This window comes from Colletotrichum tamarilloi, assembly GCF_030869305.1.
Source record: "Colletotrichum tamarilloi strain Tom-12 chromosome Unknown Scaffold_5.1, whole genome shotgun sequence".
Lineage (NCBI taxonomy): Eukaryota > Fungi > Ascomycota > Sordariomycetes > Glomerellales > Glomerellaceae > Colletotrichum > Colletotrichum tamarilloi.
The window spans coordinates 1,133,733-1,149,075 of record NW_026849388.1 but is presented as its reverse complement, the minus strand read 5'-3'; the positions used below and the strand labels follow the sequence as shown (position 1 = coordinate 1,149,075).

Sequence of the window (15,343 nt, the reverse complement as noted above, 5' to 3'; positions counted from 1 at the left end):
AAGTATTAAGATGGAGTACGGTGTATGGTTGGGCGACTAAAGCAGGCGGTCTAAGGTGAGGTGGGAAACCGAAAAGGAGCCAAAAGCCGGGAGGGCCGGGAGGGCGAAGTTGAAAGGCCGGGGCGATGTGACTTGAGGCTCGGTGGGCACAGGGTGGTGAGAGAACGGAGACGGGTCGAAGAATTAATTTAGGGGGGGATGTTTGATTTGGGGATCGGGGGACGTGAGGTGAACGTGGAGGCATGCGTGGGTGGCAGGGCCAAGGAGAAGCTCTCTACGCGACTAGCAATCTCTCACCCTTCTCTAGGCCAGAAAAAAAATACGGCCTGGTGGCGTTACTTTGGCACAGAACGGGACCTGGCGGAAGCTTGGACAGCCGATTCGTGGTTCCACCTGTTGACCACTTTCGCCCGGCTCTTCAGGGTTTACACTGTGTGAGTGTCTTTCTCTGTCTGCTTAGGTGGGCAAATGGATACAAAAGTTACAGACCCCGAAATTGCACCTTTTTTTTACCTCAGCTCAGCAACAGTCGAACACCTCCAGAACGGGCAATGAGTGACGGGGTTGACAATGCCAGACTGTACATAGTGTATGGACACAGACAGTACCCAGGAAGCCAAAGGTGTGGGTGATGAGGGAGTCAGGACGCGGGACTGACGGGGAGGTGTGGGAACCGCTGTTGGGAACCCAAACATGGCCTGGGACGGTCTGGGACGGAAGACCAGGAACCTGGACTTAGGAACATGTACGAAAGGGCACATAATGCCCACCACGCGATACATTGTCGTTGCCACGACTGCAACAAGCAGAAACGCCACCCTATCTAGGTGTAATGCCTAGGCCAACAGGTAGGGGAACATCGAAACTTCAAACGGGGCATTGGGCAAGTTCGGCAAAATCCTAGAGGCAGAAGGGGGAGGGAAAAGTTGCATGGCAGTTTGAGGCGGGAAGTGGTGACTACATGGACATTCTCATCGTCACTTAATCCCGGTGGAATTAGTCCGCGACAATCACCGAGCCCAGCACCTCAGGGCCCAGGCAATAAGCAAATCCAGGACTAGTCATTAAGAAACAATGCAATCGGCTGCCGGCCCAGCCAGATCGACCCAGCTGCCAGGTCTGTGCAGAGGGCTCCTAGAGCCTCCGTACCAAGTTTTGATCTGACTAGGTAACAGGCATCTACGGTTACCTTAAATGGGCTGGCTGTCTTGTTATCCATGTCGAGTGGATGATGGTTTTTTCTTCGCATCCTGACCTAACACCCTGCCTATCTGTTGATGTAGGTATTCTTTGAATGAAGGAGCGATCAGTAATAAGTAATCAGATGAAAGGAACACCGAGCCGTGGGACCGCAGGAGGAGCGGTGTAATTACTGTTCCTTCGATCAAGAACAAGAGCCTACCTTAGCATAAGGTAATGACCTGAGGGAACAACAGGTGGCTTCTCGTGGCTTGCAATCGAGGGGTAGTCTTGGAACACTCGAGATAAGATTGGCAATGGACTCTTGGCCTCCCACAGTCTTAGCACCTCCAGTCATGGGCCGTGACCCCCGACCCGAGGACCAAGATCGCAGTGAGTGGCGCGCGATGGCAGCGGCGGCGGTCTGTGGCAGTGAGCATTGTTGGGGTCGAGTCTGAGATTGAGTTAGTGGAAGCAAGTTGAAGCGTCTTCTCACACGGCGCATATTGATGCATGAGCCAGAGATGGGAGGTGCATGCAAGTACGTACCCGCGATAAGTCCTCTTGTTTGATTACACGTGCATTTCACCCGAATGCCTTGATGCCAGTACTCCGTAAGGTACCGTACCGTACTTTACCTTACCTCAGCCCACGGGGGTTTACCTAATCCATATGACCCAGCCACCTCACAGCAGCTATACGAAGTATCCGTAGGTAGGTAGTCTGAGACGCAGCTTTCAAGGTTACAATCTGTGGCTCATGGGCCGCTCATGGGTCTCTTCAAACAGTGCCTTTCGGACTGATTAGTCTTCTGGTCTCGTTAAGATAGGTAGTTGAGCTGAACGGAGAGACTGTGGCTTATATCACCTTGTATATCCAGACAGAAAGGTCATTTATCTGGATCCTGTTCATCTCACTGGCTTGTCTTGCCTTAGCTGGCCACCCATTATATCACAGTACCAAAGTTAAGGCGCGCCCAAGATTGAGAGAATAATAGATGGGAAAAGAAGATGCCTGATCATCTCGTCGTGCGGAACCAGTTGCTGGGGACAAGCCTGGAATCCGCCAGGGACGCATGGCAATGGTCCAGGTACCGTCTACCTGGTCGGAATGGAACCCCTCGACTTAAGCCAATGGCGGGGCTCTCCTGTGCGGGTCTGCCCTAAGGTACCTTACCAGCCGGATCCCACCCTGTTGCGCGTACCTACAAGTATGGGAGATACCTACTCCGCAAGAATACCTTAGGTAAGATAGGTCTGGGCGTATCTGATGGAGGGGCAAATGGGTGCCAAAATAGGATGTCTGTCAACGAAAGATTGTTGTAGGAACCTTCCTGTCTGTTCAAAGTGTAGTCTCTGAGAAGTCCAGACAAGATCATAGGTAACCATAGGAACAATAGAAAGAACAAGAATGCCTTGGTAAGAGTACAGTTAGGGTACCTTATTATGGGGCGGCAAACGATTATGTCACCTACTTGAGGGGCACTCATTGTTGGGGGACAGTCGTGGTCTGCTGCGCTGAGCTCAGCACACAGAGAGGCGGGGCAGGGAGCCAGGAGTCAAATAAGGTATTTCAAGGTTCCTGCGCATCTGATGGTCGTATGCACAAGTATCAACGACCTGCTTTACCCCAAAACATCCGGCTTAAGTGATTCAGTGTCAACTTTGGTAACCTACGGCTTTACTTGGTTTACACATAGACGATTATCCTGCAGGGCTTCCGTGTTTGAGTTCGCTTTGATCAAATGGTAGAAGAAATCAAAAGTGGATAAAGGAATCGAGGGATTCTATCTTAAGTTGGGACAGTCAATGCCCATCATGCTTATACCAGGTTAAGCCCAACTTAGCGCGTCTTGCTGGGCAGCTTCAGCAAGACGCGTCTATTGCTTCGCCAATCTTAAGATAATTTAGGCATCTCTGGGATATAGCGCCTACTCAGCAATCTGGGATGTCACAATGCGTCTGTCTGTACGTCTGCGCCTACATAGTACCCATCATAGAAAATGTGTTACCCATCGCGGTGCAATGCAGGTCAGTATGGCACACATGTGACGCGAGCCAATGAGCCTAGGTACACTGCAGCTCCTGTTTCCACAAAGCTCAGCTGTCCCCCACCCCTTTCGCCCACGGAATCATCCAAACGTATTGATCAAAGGTAAGTTGATAGGGCAAGGGAAGCATGAGGTGTCGTCAGCAGTGATTCAGACATGCGTGGCGGGGACAATCAATCAGTCCTTGATGATAGTGCTATCGCCTCGCCTACACCCTGTGCACTATCTAAGACTACCTTGGGTAAAGCAGCAAACCGCCCCCCCTCAGCCCCAGGTTGACAACCCAAGCCTTCAAAGTCTTTCGCGGCACGTCTTTGCCGCTGCGAGTGCTACCTCAAGTGGATGTCGCCCAGACAATAACGTAGGTAGGTAGGTAGTCATTAAATCGTCGGTGGTTCTGGACGCAAACTGCTGCTGTCCCTGCCCTCACTGAAATCCCAGCTTGGGCTTGTGAATTCGACTAGACCCCCGAAAATCATCTTCGGCTCTACCTGCCTTGCCCTCATACGTGTGGGCGTGCCTTACATCACCTTAGGTAACAACTTGGAGCTTACCTCGTCTAGCCAGACTTGAACCTTCCCGCTCACCTTTACCTCACCTCGCCTGCTCATTTACCCCTCCAAAACAAACCAAAAAAGGTCGATTCTTGACCTCCTGGACCCGGACACTTTGCGCGACCCCTCCATCACTCTCCCGAATACCCAACGCATCTTTGCGACTGAACTTCACATCCAGTCTTTACCAATTCCTGAATAGCTTTCCGAGCCTCCCGCGACCCTGAACCATGGCGTCATCCGGTCTCGGGAGAGGTTCCATCCTCCTCGCCTTCTGCTTGCTTCTGGTGCTTCTGCCAGGTCGCGCCGCTGCCTTTGGCGCCGGCAATATCCCCTCTATTGCCCAGGTAGGTTTTGACACCTTGGACACCTCGTCCAATGTTCCACCGTTTCGTAAACTAATGCATTGCGATCTACGTCTAGGTCGAGGGTCACAATTGGCGTCATGGAGGTGCGCACCTTTGTTTTCGCTCTGCTTACCCCTACAGCTGACTGACATGTTTGCGCACAGATATCGAGGACATGCTCAAGACCATTGCTTTCTTGCATGGCAAGAAATGGACCTCCATGTTGGTATCCCGAGTCTACTTTGGCAACTGGCTTCGAGACTATTCCCAAGCCGTCGACGTGGGCAGCTTGAAGGGAGTCAACGCTCCCACCATCAGAATCCTGGTAAGCCCTTGTCGCGACGAAGGTATCGGCGTGTATCCTTTGTACTGACTCTCTCCGACAGGTATGGGTACTCTCCTTCATGGCCTTTGGCTATGCGACGGAGGAATTCGAGGTCACCGAGGAGCGCCTTGGCGTCTACCGCCCAGAGGAACACATCGACAACCCCCTGGGCTACGCTGACGGCATGGACGCGCGCAAGTTCGACCCTCGCCTGCGCGGTCCCGTTGACCCGGTCGAGACACAGATAGATCCCCGCACTGGCATGAAGAACTACATTGCCAATGAGTCTGGCGGTTGGGCGACCAGTGCTGGCTACTTGCGCTTCAGTTTCGCCCGCAGCATCCATTTCGGCCGGGTTTATACCAGCGGCTCGCGGGGTTCAGGAAAAGAAGCTGATCTCTGCGAGGCACTGCGCTGTCTTGGACAGGCTCTCCATTGTATGGAGGACTTCAGCGCGCACAGCAACTACTGCGAGCTTGCGCTTCGAGAGCTGGGCTACCACGACGTCTACCCTCACTGCGGTACTCAAACTGAAATCAACCTGAATGGCCGCCGTGTCTACCCTATCGTAACGGGTACCTTCGGTGCTGTGGACTTCTTGCACTCTGTTCTCGGAGAAGCTACGGACCACTTCACGCAATCTGAGGTAGACGAAATGAATGTCGCCCTGAAGAATGCCGAGGGTATGTCTGCGAACATCACTGGTGGCGGCACTGGATCTCGTGGCTTCTTGGGAATTGGGTCCTCGAAGCCGAACGACTTCATCTCCCTCGTCGGCCAGCTTCCTGGTATTGGTGGAGATTTGGCAAGCCAGGCTCGTGATTTGCAGGCCCAGTCCAGTGCACAGGAGCAGCAAAACACTCGGTCTGGAGGCGACCTCAGCCGTGGTGACTTAAGCCGCGAGAGTTCCAATCAGGTACCTGGTATGAGCACCAATTTCGACCCTGTCGAGACCGCGCGCAAGATCTATCCGATTCTTCAGTTCCGCGACAAGATTGTCAAGTCCATCAGCAACCTCATCTCCAAGATCCCGGGTCTCGAGAAACTTTTGGATCACATCAGTGAGACGCTGACCGCCTTTATCCTGGGGTTGCTGGCGCCGTTTGTGAGACCCATCATTACACAGGTCTCCAAGGTTCTGAAGGATGGTTCATCTACTGTCATCGACGCAAGCTCGAACTCTCAGCTGGAGCCCTGGAAGAATCCCAACTGCTCTGATCCTACTCACTCCATGCTCTCAAAGGACCATTTCACCAACATCCTGAACTCATGCGCCGGCAGGGTTGCTGCGACTATTCTGCAATATGTCGTCCCGTAAGTAGACACTGTCTATGGTCAGGTAATTTGAACGTAGCTAACGTGAAGATAGGCGAATTCTGTATGCCTGGGAAAATCCGGGTGTTCCTGTTGATGAGGTTGTTAATGACGTCCTCCGGGCTTTCCACCACCCAGCAGCTCGCGATGAGAGAGTCCAAATCCAGAGGGATATGTTCGAGACGGTGCGAAAGTGGGCAAATGAGAGCACCCTCAAGCACGAATTGTCCCACCTGCTCTCGTCCGAGTCTGTCAAGGCTGGCAAGAACCATATCTTGACCGGTGGCGATGGCACGAAGAGCGTTGGAGGTCATACACACTCCCATGGAGCCTTCGACAGCTTTGGAGAGCTGGGACACGGGAAGGTGCAAGGTTCCCTTTGGAACCAGATCCGCACTAGAGATCTCAGCTCCATGGAAGGTGATGACAGGAAGCCCTTGTCAAGCTCTCCCCTCCCTTCATCTCAGCAAGACTATGGATACCACCAGAGCGGCGGTGACACCAGTCACCACTACTCAGCCTCTCAGTCTCAGGGACAGGCTTCTGGCTACTACGGTGGCGGTCATTCCGAACCCCAAGGCTACGGTCAGCAGCACCAGCAGCACCAGCCGCCTCCGGGCCAGTGGGGTCCCCCTCAACCTCCGCAGGGCTATGGCGGACCTGGCTACGGTGGTCCTCCAGCTGGATACGGCGGACCTGGGTACGGGGGACCCGGCTACGGTGGACCGCCGCAACCTCAATACCCTCCTCACCACGGAGGTCCACCCCCACCGCATCACCAGCAGGGCGGCGGCGGCTGGAGCCAGTACCCGGGCCAACACCGCTACTAGATCATTTTGTGCGGTGCGGAAATGGGAAGGTGTGAACAATTTAACGATCAGGTTGCGGATTACGGACTGGAGTCTTGGGGAACACGGAAATGGATGGGAGTGAAAGGGGCGGGGCACGCAATCCACGTATGGCTGATGAGAATGATTCCCTGGAGCTGTGCTAAACGGCACACAAAGTATGAATTGCAATATTTTATCCTGTGCTTGATGTTCGTTATTTTTGACTTGTATGTTATGCTTTATCTCATCCCTCTTGAATAACCAACCCTTCCTGCCAATGCCCACATGTGGCAGACTAACCGATGAAAGCCCATTCCTAGATGCCCAACTCCTGAAGATGTGATAACGATGGTGAATAATGCTCCATAGTTTTGAACAAGACATGCATGGTGAATATCTCGCAGTGGTTGAAAGTATTACTGCTTGCCGCGCCGGGGGTCCAGCGCCTCTGCCCTCCTCTTGTCACGGATCTCCTTGGTGCCGAGACTACCGACTCCGCCCTCCGACCTTCGCTCCCAGCCGCCGAGTCTGACTACCAGACAGGTGGCGTTGTCGCCGTCGTGGGAGACCTCGGTGGCATAGTTGACGACATCCTTGGCGCCCTCTTCGGGCGTCCTGGCCTCCTTGATCACGTCGACAATCTCCTGATCGCTGAGTGTGCCTGAGATGCCGTCGCTCATGAGGACTAGGAAGGAATACTGCGCTGGACCAATCTCGACGCGGGTTATTTCTGGCTCGGCCGACACGCCGATGCGTTTGCTTCGCATGTCGCCGAATGCGCGGCTATTGGCCAACCCTGCGATCCGGTCCTCCCCGAAGCTGTCTGCCGAGACCATTGAACCGGCCGGCGCATAACGGCGGAGACGACGGCTTTCCGTGGGAGTGGTTGGGTGATGATCTGACGTCAGGGGCTGTGCGAGGCCGGTAGTCGTTGTGCAAAGAAGTATACGGGTGTCACCCACGTGAGCGACAATCAGGGTAGACTGCGCGTTAGGATGCCAGAATGGTGCTGGAGTAGGCGTCGAAATGAGAGCGACGGATGCCGTCGATCCGCCCTTGAAGCGAGCCGGGCCACCGATGCCGTGGCCTGATGGTGGTTTATGTGGAACCCCAAGGATCTCGTCGTTATTGACGGGGCGATCGTTTGCTTGAGGGTCGTCGGGATCCGGTTTGCGTGCCTGGGCAGAGATGAAATCCAAGTCTGCTCTGAGGAAGGCGTACATGAGGACGGACTCGACCGTCACCCCAGGCTCGTCGGCGTCGTTCATCTTCTCTTCTGATAAATGGAAGTACTCGGGGTTGAAGCGCCGAAAGTATCCTCCGACAGTCTGACGATACTCTTCCACAAGATCCTGTGCCAACTTGATAGCCTTCGGGATATCTTCTACTTTGGCTGAGACTGGTTTGGCCCCTTTCATGGGCTCCTCTCTTTCCGGATTCGTCAAGACGCCATGCTTGTCTTCCTCGGGAACACGAATGTCGTCCTTGACATCTTCTTCTGTCTTCATGAAAAGCTCCTCATTCGGGTCTTCCTCCTTGCGACCCGTCTCTGGTGCCGGGCTCTTTGCCAGGCTACTCTGAAGGCCGAACTCGGCAGAGGATTGCTCGATGTAGCCATGCAGCTCATCACGTAAGAACTCGGCGCACTGAGATCCGCCGTGTCCGTCGAATATACCAAAGTAGAAGACCTGGGGGTCACCAAGTGCGCTGTCGGCCGATGTCGCCTCGTTTGGTTTCTGGATCGGTCGCCTCTGAAGACTGATAGGGGCCCTTTTAGCAAAAGCCGGCATGTTGATTGTGCCGGCTTGGTTGGTGTCCTCATTGTACCCCCGTTGACCCCTCGAAGAGAAAACGCCAAAGTGATGCTTAGCTCTCTTGAGCGGGATCCGGACCACTGTAAGATCTCGGCTTGGCATACTGAGTGCTGCGGCTACTGGAGATGACCCCGGCGTTACTTTGTGGGGGGTCGAAGCATCGCGGGGCAGCTTGTGACCGGGGCCGGATGACGTTCGGGAGTCGGGGTGCAGAGAAGATGATGGGAGATGGGTGACGAAGTAGTTATGGAAGAGTCGCCGGCTTGTCGAGATCGATAGTCTGTCAGTCTTCAGTATGCTTCCTTGTTCGTAACCGAGTGACGTGCGGGTCCGAATCGAAAGCCGTCGAGGGGTTGGCTCTTGGGTAGTGTAGCATCGTCGGGGCGGGTGCCTAGGGAGTGCGGAAGAGGTGGGCTTGTCGGTGGAAGTTCCGATGCCGGTATCCAGGGAGGAATTCACACATCGCACAGCTGGTGGCGAGAGGATCCGCGCCGTCTCATGATACGGCGGTATTCGTCGCGTTGCGAGACAGCGTGTTAAAGCTGGCATTGTTCCGAAAGAGCGGGAGTCTGTTGGCGAGGAAGAGGGTGTCACCGGCACTGCAGCAGCTCAAGTAGGACGACCTTCAAGCTTGCGAAAGCCATGAGCTAGCTCGTCAAGCTTGAACGGCGGCCTAGGGAACGTGGAGCGGGATTCTGGGTGGGCGAGCTTTGGTCGATGGCGCGAACGAGGGGAAGGCTTGTCAGCTGTTGCGTCGGCGACGGCGAGGCATTGGCGTTGGCAATGGCAATGGACTACCACCGAGCTGGGTATCGTGCGTGGCCCCGGGAAAGTGTCGAAAGGGCGGGAGGGACAGATGGGTCGCAGAGTTTGCTTGACAGCTTTTGTGTTTGTTTCTACGATTGACTGCTTGGTCTTGACACTGTGAGATTGGAGGATTGGGTTTGGCCAAGGCACACTGGCGGCCTCGGTTGGATCATGGATGGACCCAGCGACGTAATAAGACGGACCTGGAAAGGAAGGACGGGACGGGGACATGCTGAACCTGGAGGTACCTTCTCCGTGCTCTGCCAGCTGCTTGCCTTAGCTGCAGCTAATCCCGCAGGCTACCCTTGGATTCGGTTAGGAAGAACGGGCCTACCGTACCGTATCCCAGGACCTAGGTAAGGGAGGTGCTGTGTATCCGTAGGTAGGTAGGTACCTGCCGAAGCTGTTCTAGGTGGTGTAAGCAGTACCTGGATAAGTCACACATACCTTACCTACCAACCGACAGCTGCCACGGGCGTTCGGCTGGGATAATCTTATCTAATCAGCACCCGGGATACACCGTGTAAATGCTCAGATTCGTGGTTGAAGTAACACAGTAGACCCACTGCGGTGGCATCGGGCAGGCAGAAGGGGCCTTTGTCTCCCGGAGAGGCGAATGACATGAGTGTCACTGACACGGCCTTATTAATGACATTTTTGCATACTCCTACGCATCCAATCTCAAGACGGCTGCCTGACTGACATAACATTTTTCTGGAGCCGCGCGATGGCCAAGTATAGCATCGACATACATGTCAGTCCCTGAGTCGCGGCAGAGATTCTCCTCCCAAGTTGTGCTGTCTTACGATGGGAGACTCGGCAGCAGTTCAGGATGACACATCGGATATGTCCTCGGGCGCCTCTTCCCCCGTTGTGCTCATATCCGACGATGGGGACATTATTCTAAACGTTACATTCGAGACGTCCAGAGAAACGATTGCTGTGGCTCGCAGGACTTGGCAAGCCGCCAGTAAGAAGATTGGCGCACCACGGATGCCCCAACCCAACCTGAGCCCCAACATCCAAGTCGCCTACCGAGTCAAGCTTTCCGTATTGAGAAAGCACTCTCGGTACTTTGAGAATCTTCTTGGCAACAAACAGTTTGCCGAGGCGAGTAACGTCGAGGAAACCCTCGCTCGCCTGACCGCGGACAAGCTCAAGCTGGCGGAAGTAGATGCCGGAGACTTACCCTGGATCACAATCGTCGATGACGATGAGGCAACCCGATCCATCGGCCGCGAAAAGGTCTTTGAGGACTTGATGAGGATCATGCATGGGAAGCAGATACAATCCAACTCTGTCAACATGCTTCATGTGACTACTCTAGCCATTCTGGCCGATCGATTTGACTGCCGATCCTTGGTCTCAAGATACCTTAGTATCGAGCTCAAGTTCAAGTGGCCCTTGACAAATGCCAAACCGGTGCGGGCGGGCACTCAGAAGAAAAGCCTAGACACCGAGAATGTGCTCAGGCAGAAGATCCTGGTCGCTTGGCTGCTGGAGCAGCCGCCCAGACTCCATAACTACACACGAGAATTGATTCTCCGTGGCTCTGTCCGATGGAGCGAATTGTCACTCGATGAAAATCCACGTACTGAGCTTTGGTGGAGTCTGCCGGATGGCTTGGAGAGTGAGCTGTTTGGCCCTGGTTTCAATAACTGACATTTGCTGACTTGGGATCAGGGGAATTACAGTCCCGGCGGGAGTGTGTTTTGAATACCATTGCTTCAGTCCATCGCCATTTCCTTGCCCTCTACTCGTCTCGCGAGAGACAATGTAAGCTTGGTTACGACTCGAGCTCCGCTTGTGACTCGTTCCAGCTGGGCCAGATGCTCAAGTTCTTTACGGCCAAGGAGCTGATTGGTATTGTTGACTTTGGACCCAGCTCCTACGACAATATTCCAGATTCCTCGGTCATTGATATCGAAGACATACTGGCAATCCTGAAGCAAGTGCCAAGCTATCAGATTGACAAGCACCACACCAATTGCGGTATTCGAGCACGTCTCGACTCGATTGTGGAGTACATCAGATCGATGATGTCGTCCAACGTCTTGTCTATTGCCCAGGTCGAGTGGAAGAACAACCAGGCAACGGCAACATGGGTCCCGGCAGAAGACGTGTCGAAAGTGGACAGAGAAGAGAAGAAGTTTGACTTCACTAGGAGCTTGGCAGGCGATCAACGACTCCGGTACGAGGGCAATATGTATGCTGATAAGATGGCGCGCAGACTATTCACCGCCGATAGATGGGATTGGACGCCAGAATATTGATCGAATAGAGGCACAAAACTCACAACACCTGGGAAGGGTGCAGGACCAGTTGATATTGAATAGAGACGTTTTCCCTCTTCGCTTCAGTATTGTAATCGATCCTGGCAACGCCAAGTTTGATTCTCATTAGTTGTGTTCTTGAGGTGTCATGGATGGATGACAATCACATGTAGTCTTTAATTCTAGACGAACACACAGAGAGGCTTTCGTAAATGCTTTGGCTAGATTTACAAACCAATGTTTAGCCCAATTTATCCTATAAATTTGGCCACCCTTGTGACCTCATTATCATACAGACAGCTTTCATATTACGTTGTCCACAAGCATAGGTATCTTTATTCAGACATGATCGTCCATAGATTCGAGGGTTCAATAACGACACTCAGATGCCTACCAATCACGACGAAGCGGTCACTGTCTTCGTGGTCGCTGCCCCCTTATCCTTCTCAGATGTGCTCGCCTGCTCGCTTCCGCTACGGTCATCGGAAAGACGCCTGTCGGCTTCCCGTGGGACCTTTGCCTTCATGAAAGGCCAGTGCCCCTTGGTCTCGTGGAATCTCATGAGGAGGAAGCAGCCGATGACGAAGATCCAGTAGACATTGTATGAGATCACGGAGCCGTACGTTGCCGAGTTTGTCCATCCGAGGACGGCATTGAAGATACCCCATCCGCCGCCACCGTTGAGCTCTGGGCTGCAGCACTTTCGAGAGGTCAGTACTGGGACGTCAGTCAAGAAACGAAAATAGACTTACGTTTACGTGCCACACGCTCTTGTCAATGTCATACGAACCCGGTCCATTCCCAAGCTCTGCAGCGTCACCGCCGACAACCTTATTCCATTCTTGCTGCTCAAAGTCACCTACTGCCCTGGAAAAGAGGCCAGCGGCAACGAGGTACAAGAGACACGTGGAGATGACAAGGAACACTTGCAGCTTGGCCGTGGATCCTCCCCTTCGCCAAAGTCAGCATGCAGTTGGACATCGTTAAGAGTCATACAACTTACTTGTAAAGGAGGTAGCCGACAAAGGCGCCTACAATCAACCCGACGATAGCGGGCAGCGGCACAGCAGACGCGGGCGCAGAGAAGGAGACGCCAGCGACGAAAACAATTGCCTCGATGCCTTCACGAAGCACGGTGATGAAGGGCAGGATGAACATGGCGTACTTTTCGGCGAAGCGCTTGAACCACCCCCGGCTCGCACCAGTCTTGACGGGAGACTCCATTGCCTTTGCCAACTTGACGCGCCACTTCTCCTGCATTTTACCAATGCGAAGTAGAGCAGCACCCATGATGGTGATAATGACGGCGGCGAGTAGAGAAAAGGCACCTTCGTAGTAGAGCTCGTGGGCCTCCCAACTGTTTCGGCCGACCTTGTAGAAGACGGCGATGACGACAGCTGCGGCGACCAAGCATATCAAGAAACCGATACCTGTACCGAGCCATACCTATTGGGAGAACGCATCAGCAACGGTTCTCGGTTCACGAGTGTCTCGATTGTCGTTACCTGTCTGCGCAAGGCCTTGTACACGGCTACATCTCTGTTGGGTCCATCGAGAGTCTGCTTGAGGAAAGCCAGCAAAACCGACACAATGATGACGGTTTCCAGAGACTCTCGAAAGACGACCAGGAATACTGGTACGGAAAACACGTCGACGGTCATTTTTGGCACCTGTGAGAAGGGCGTATGTCGTTTGTCTTGGTCACAGATTCCGAGCAACGAAGAAGGAAGAAAGAGGAAAACAGACTTTTGTCTGACAAGCGTGGAGAGGGGAGACGGGCAACACAGGCACAGATTAATCTGATAAAATCAAATCAGATAATCGCTGGGACTAGCCGATGAGGGTGCCGGTACTGGTTGGTCTTGTGGCAACGGATACGAAGAGCCGAAAGGCGGAACGCTAGCCCAAATTTGCCCAAGGCCAGTAAGAGAGGACAGGCATATCTTGATAATCAGCCGACCTTTTCTTGTACGGTAGCAATCAATCATTGACTTATGGAAAGGGCGGAACATCTGCTCTGGACCGACTGTAGTCCGAAGGGAAGGTTGAGGCGAGGGCGACAAGGCGAGGAGGGGAGGTGGGACGAAGGTGGTGCAAGCTCCAAAACCCGATTCCAGGCGTAGGGCCAATTAGACCAGCGCCGAGGTCTCATTGTTGCATGCAGACCGGACCATTCTCCTTCACGACAAGCTTTTCTAGTTGGTTTTAGTACATTTTGGAAGGGGAGCTTCCTGTTTCTCGTTTCGTGTTACGGTGTTGGGGATAAAGCATGCATGGGAGAGAGAGCTGCATCCCTGGGACTGGCTCGCGTTGCTTAGCGCGGATTGATGGGGAAGGGGGCCTCAAACGGGCAAGGATACTTGAGGCACTTATGCGCTCGCGATATTGCTCGATCCTTGAGAGTTTGACGGGCGGGAAAGGCTGGTGGGTGCGTTGCTGTGATCTGATGGTCGAGATGTAAAGGAAAGGCCCGTGATTCTGACGATCGACATGAGATGACACAGATTGACTTGCCTCTAGCCTAGCATTATTTCTATCTTTGACAAGAAGGACAACGGAATGGACTGTCGCTGAGACGCCCAATTGTCGATCTTCAGCCATATGTCGGCAACGTACGGAGGTGCGTCCCAAAAGTCATGGCAGTTGCTGCCAAGACAAAAAGACCCACTTCAGGCGAGCTACCTTAAGGTACAAGCACCTATCTTTATCTCTTATCATACGACTATCGATAAGGGCTCATCCAATCAAAAATGATCAAGAGCCATGCTTATCTAATCGATAATCATATCTCTTTATCGATTAAAGCTTGAAGTAGATTCTTGTCACAATCCTGTTGACTGGGTGATTAACCCATGGCCCCACTGCCATGACTTTTGGGACGCACCTCCGTACAACGCCGTTGACTGGTGCTACGCCAGACAATCAATGTGGCGGATGCTGGAGGTGTCTTGATGTGGGATGCCGGCGGCAAGCCAGAGATGGGCTCAAAGATGTGCTAGACTGCCACTGCTAGGTGACCATTGAGCCGGCTGGTTCCCGTGGCGGGACTCATTACTCGTGACAATATCACTGACAATTTACAGCTTGGAATTAGTTGGCCTCGACAGCGATGGCGGATTTCCATCAACAGCATTGCGATCGCCGCCAAAAAAAGTCTGATAGGCTGAGGGATTTGGAACCAGCTTTCATGAAATTTGAATGGGCACATGGGACAGATTGACCTAAAGGTATCTTGTCACTTCCTGCCAAGGGTTGGCAATCATGATAAGTTGAACGACCCTGAATGAACCCTCAGCCAACGAGATTCCATATACTCCGTAACTCTGCACCTGGTCTTCTGCTCTCGAGGACCCCCTTCGACACCTTTGTGTATTGGTTCATCCTGAGTTTCTATGACAGATCTCGCTGTTCAGCTCGCTCGAGAATCCCAGCAAGGCCGAAAAGCAATTTCCACACTTTCAGCATTGACGGAAACCGACGGAATGGGACGAGGTAGAATAGTCGAGAGACCCTCTTTCTCGACTTCGCATGGAGTCATGGTCTCTTCTTTGACAGGCCATCTTTGCCCACCTCGCCCACATCGGGGACACCTTCTGGCAGAAGCGAGGCCAGGCGAGACCTGAGTTTGCCTTAGCGCGGGGAGACAAGCTTTTTCTCGGCTGTAGGGGCCCCTGGTTAGTTGATCTCCTTTGCAGGTGAAAAAGGTCCCCTCCCCACCCTTTCCCTTTTGCAAGCTGCAATAGCAACGTGATGGACGAATGATGCCGAGTTCCGTGCGAGCCAGTCGTTTTCTCTCGCTACTACAACCCATCGCCTCGCGCGCCTCGCGCTATCTATCGACGCCTGAGGT

The 15,343-nt window shown here is 53.4% G+C and overlaps 6 protein-coding genes across 6 annotated transcripts; 2 read left to right on the top strand and 4 right to left on the bottom strand.

Annotated features, from left to right (window-relative positions):
* Positions 1 to 1,384: 1,384 nt before the first annotated feature.
* CTAM01_02491 (uncharacterized protein) lies at positions 1,385 to 1,684 on the bottom strand (the record flags this gene model as incomplete). Its single annotated transcript, XM_060518529.1, has 1 exon — positions 1,385 to 1,684. The coding sequence occupies one exon, from the start codon at positions 1,682 to 1,684 to the stop codon at positions 1,385 to 1,387; it is 300 nt and encodes a 99-aa protein (XP_060387162.1).
* Positions 1,685 to 4,013: 2,329 nt separating this feature from the next.
* On the top strand, positions 4,014 to 6,599 carry CTAM01_02490 (heterokaryon incompatibility protein Het-C; the record flags this gene model as incomplete). The annotated part of the gene is made up of 5 exons (XM_060518528.1): positions 4,014 to 4,130; positions 4,207 to 4,234; positions 4,295 to 4,455; positions 4,517 to 5,769; positions 5,825 to 6,599. 5 exons carry the CDS (start codon positions 4,014 to 4,016, stop codon positions 6,597 to 6,599), a joined length of 2,334 nt encoding a protein of 777 aa, XP_060387161.1.
* A 416-nt stretch (positions 6,600 to 7,015) lies between these two features.
* Positions 7,016 to 8,962, bottom strand: CTAM01_02489 (protein phosphatase 2C; the record flags this gene model as incomplete). Its single annotated transcript, XM_060518527.1, has 1 exon — positions 7,016 to 8,962. One exon carries the CDS (start codon positions 8,960 to 8,962, stop codon positions 7,016 to 7,018), a length of 1,947 nt encoding a protein of 648 aa, XP_060387160.1.
* Positions 8,963 to 9,022: 60 nt separating this feature from the next.
* Positions 9,023 to 9,451, bottom strand: CTAM01_02488 (uncharacterized protein; the record flags this gene model as incomplete). The annotated part of the gene is made up of 1 exon (XM_060518526.1): positions 9,023 to 9,451. The coding sequence occupies one exon, from the start codon at positions 9,449 to 9,451 to the stop codon at positions 9,023 to 9,025; it is 429 nt and encodes a 142-aa protein (XP_060387159.1).
* A 576-nt stretch (positions 9,452 to 10,027) lies between these two features.
* Positions 10,028 to 11,493, top strand: CTAM01_02487 (uncharacterized protein; the record flags this gene model as incomplete). Its single annotated transcript, XM_060518525.1, has 2 exons — positions 10,028 to 10,850; positions 10,904 to 11,493. The coding sequence occupies 2 exons, from the start codon at positions 10,028 to 10,030 to the stop codon at positions 11,491 to 11,493; spliced, it is 1,413 nt and encodes a 470-aa protein (XP_060387158.1).
* Positions 11,494 to 11,890: 397 nt separating this feature from the next.
* On the bottom strand, positions 11,891 to 13,292 carry CTAM01_02486 (iron permease FTR1 family protein; the record flags this gene model as incomplete). Its single annotated transcript, XM_060518524.1, has 4 exons — positions 11,891 to 12,193; positions 12,246 to 12,444; positions 12,497 to 12,939; positions 12,999 to 13,292. Coding segments are annotated over 4 exons (1,239 nt in total), but the record flags the coding sequence as incomplete, so codon positions are not given.
* Positions 13,293 to 15,343: the final 2,051 nt, after the last annotated feature.